Consider the following 1,983-nt stretch of genomic DNA (forward strand, 5'->3'; position numbering starts at 1 on the left):
CTTCAACCCAAAATAATGAAAAATTCTAAATATTTAAAGCCAAAGAAATGCATACCGAACAGGGCAAAGTTTTTAATAAATTTGCATTTGAATTGGGTTTTTAATTGGGCTTTGTAAGCAATTTGTGAATAATATATTCATCATATATTCATATGTATATTCATATTGTTTCCAAGGGAATTATTGGTCATTCAGGCTCTACAATTTGGCCTCCTTTACTACTCAATCATTAATCTGAGTTAAGTATGAGCAACTATTTGACATCATATAACTAATTCATAATTTGCTAGTTAGAAAATACGAACAATAGTTGAAAAAGTGGATTATAGAACAATATAACTCCAAATATTGAAAAGGATGAATACAAAATTTCAAGTCGTTGACTGAGTGAAAAGTTCCCATTACAAAATAGTCCATTAAAGCAGGATTCAAATTACTTTCCGCACTGAGGTCAATGTGGGTTTTCGTAAAAGTTTTTTGCGCTAAAACTAATTGCAAACTGCAGGCTATTTTCTCAAATTCTCTTGCCAGCTGAGCAAGCATTTCAATATTTCAATTACATGTTCAAAATCTACACTCGATTGAAGTTCGTCGCCAAGTGGAAATGGGGAAATAAACAAATAAACTGCAACTCATGCACAAACAGTAGTAGAAAATGCGAACGGGTGATGGCAGTGTTAAAGGAGTGCTGAGTGGAAAGGGGAGGGGGGAGGGGAGGTGCCACGCATAATGTAAACATGCGAAAGGCAATAAAATTGACTGGCCTGGAGCAAGAGCAGCGACAGTTTGCATCAACCCGTTGACGCCAAGAGTCTTGCCATACATGGATTTCGCAGTTGAGTTTGCACACGATGAAAATATATTGAGAAAGGAGTCATGTGCGGTGAGTCTAGCGAGCGAAATTTTCTCTAAATTCAATCTAATGCCCAAAAATCTTTCAGTCCTATTTAAATCAACTTTTATCGCTGTTAAGTTTGGACTCACAAATCGATGATGATGATGATGATGATGATGACGAGGATAGTAAGGAGACGATTTGTCTGCGTCAGAGACTGATGTTCTATAAAACGGAAATCGATGCCTTGGATAAGGCATCATCAGATTATTATGTGAAAAAAGAGAAGCTCATATTCAAGGTTGTGTGCGAAATCAAGGGCTATGATTATGATCAATATCTGACAGATAATCAGCTATACAATGAAGCAATGGAGCAATGCCTCGAAGAGGAGTCCAATTTCTGCGAGGAACAATAAACCATTGCTGGTATGATATAAATTTCTCAATAAAGAGCATTACCAAAAGGCAAATAATTTAAGCCAAGTTTAAATTATCTTAGTTTAGCTCTGGCAATTAAAGCTTATCTGCAGAAAGCATTTTAATTTAGGCTATGCCAACTCCTTGCAAAAAGGCAGAAGCCAAAAGGTAAAAGCCAAAAGACAAGCCAAAGAGAATGTAAATGCGGGTTTCATCTTCCTTCTTGCTTTTAGCTTTTCTGTTCCCTGTCTAGATATTAATTTAAACTAATGCCACAAGACACAAACAGGCACACTCCCCACCTCCACCCCGTTCCCTCCAAGCAAGCCACTGCTTGAGGTGGTAAAGGCAATAAGCAAAACATTTAAATACGAGCCATATAATTTGCGAAGCAGCAAATAACAAATAGAACAGGGAGGCATTATACAGGGGAATGGCATAGTGTCCTGACGCATACGTGTTGTCAACAAAGTGACTTAACATGTCAGCCTGACTGGTTAGATTATTCCATTGACAGCGACAATATGCCAAAAAAAAAAAGGAAACGAGCCCTGAGAGAGAGAGAGAGGGAGACCTCGTTTTGCCCAACATTGATGAGCAGTCTCATCAATGCCTATGGGATTGGAGTGCGGGCTAGGGAAATTGCTAGATTAGAAGGTTATAGAACACTGTAAGAAAAAGTTTAATATCAAACATGAGAAAATATGAAATAAAGTAACAGGATACATC

At 37.5% G+C, this 1,983-nt stretch overlaps 1 protein-coding gene across 1 annotated transcript; it reads left to right on the forward strand.

Moving 5' to 3' along the window:
- Positions 1-790: 790 nt before the first annotated feature.
- On the forward strand, positions 791-1,310 carry LOC6651749. Its single transcript, XM_002074257.3, has 2 exons — positions 791-883; positions 942-1,310. Exons 1-2 carry the CDS (start codon positions 824-826, stop codon positions 1,251-1,253), a joined length of 372 nt encoding a protein of 123 aa, XP_002074293.1. The 5' UTR covers positions 791-823; the 3' UTR covers positions 1,254-1,310.
- The last annotated feature ends 673 nt before the right edge of the window (positions 1,311-1,983 follow it).

The sequence above is a fragment of the Drosophila willistoni genome (genome assembly GCF_018902025.1).
Source record: "Drosophila willistoni isolate 14030-0811.24 chromosome 2R unlocalized genomic scaffold, UCI_dwil_1.1 Seg167, whole genome shotgun sequence".
NCBI lineage: Eukaryota > Metazoa > Arthropoda > Insecta > Diptera > Drosophilidae > Drosophila > Drosophila willistoni.

Excerpts from the sequence above, each read along its gene's own strand:
- LOC6651749 (XM_002074257.3), top strand. The coding sequence starts at position 824 with ATGGATTTCGCAGTTGAGTTTGCACACGATGAAAATATATTGAGAAAG. Across the intron at positions 884-941 it reads TGAGAAAGGAGTCATGTGCG|TCCTATTTAAATCAACTTTT; the intron begins GTGAGTCTAGCG and ends AAAATCTTTCAG.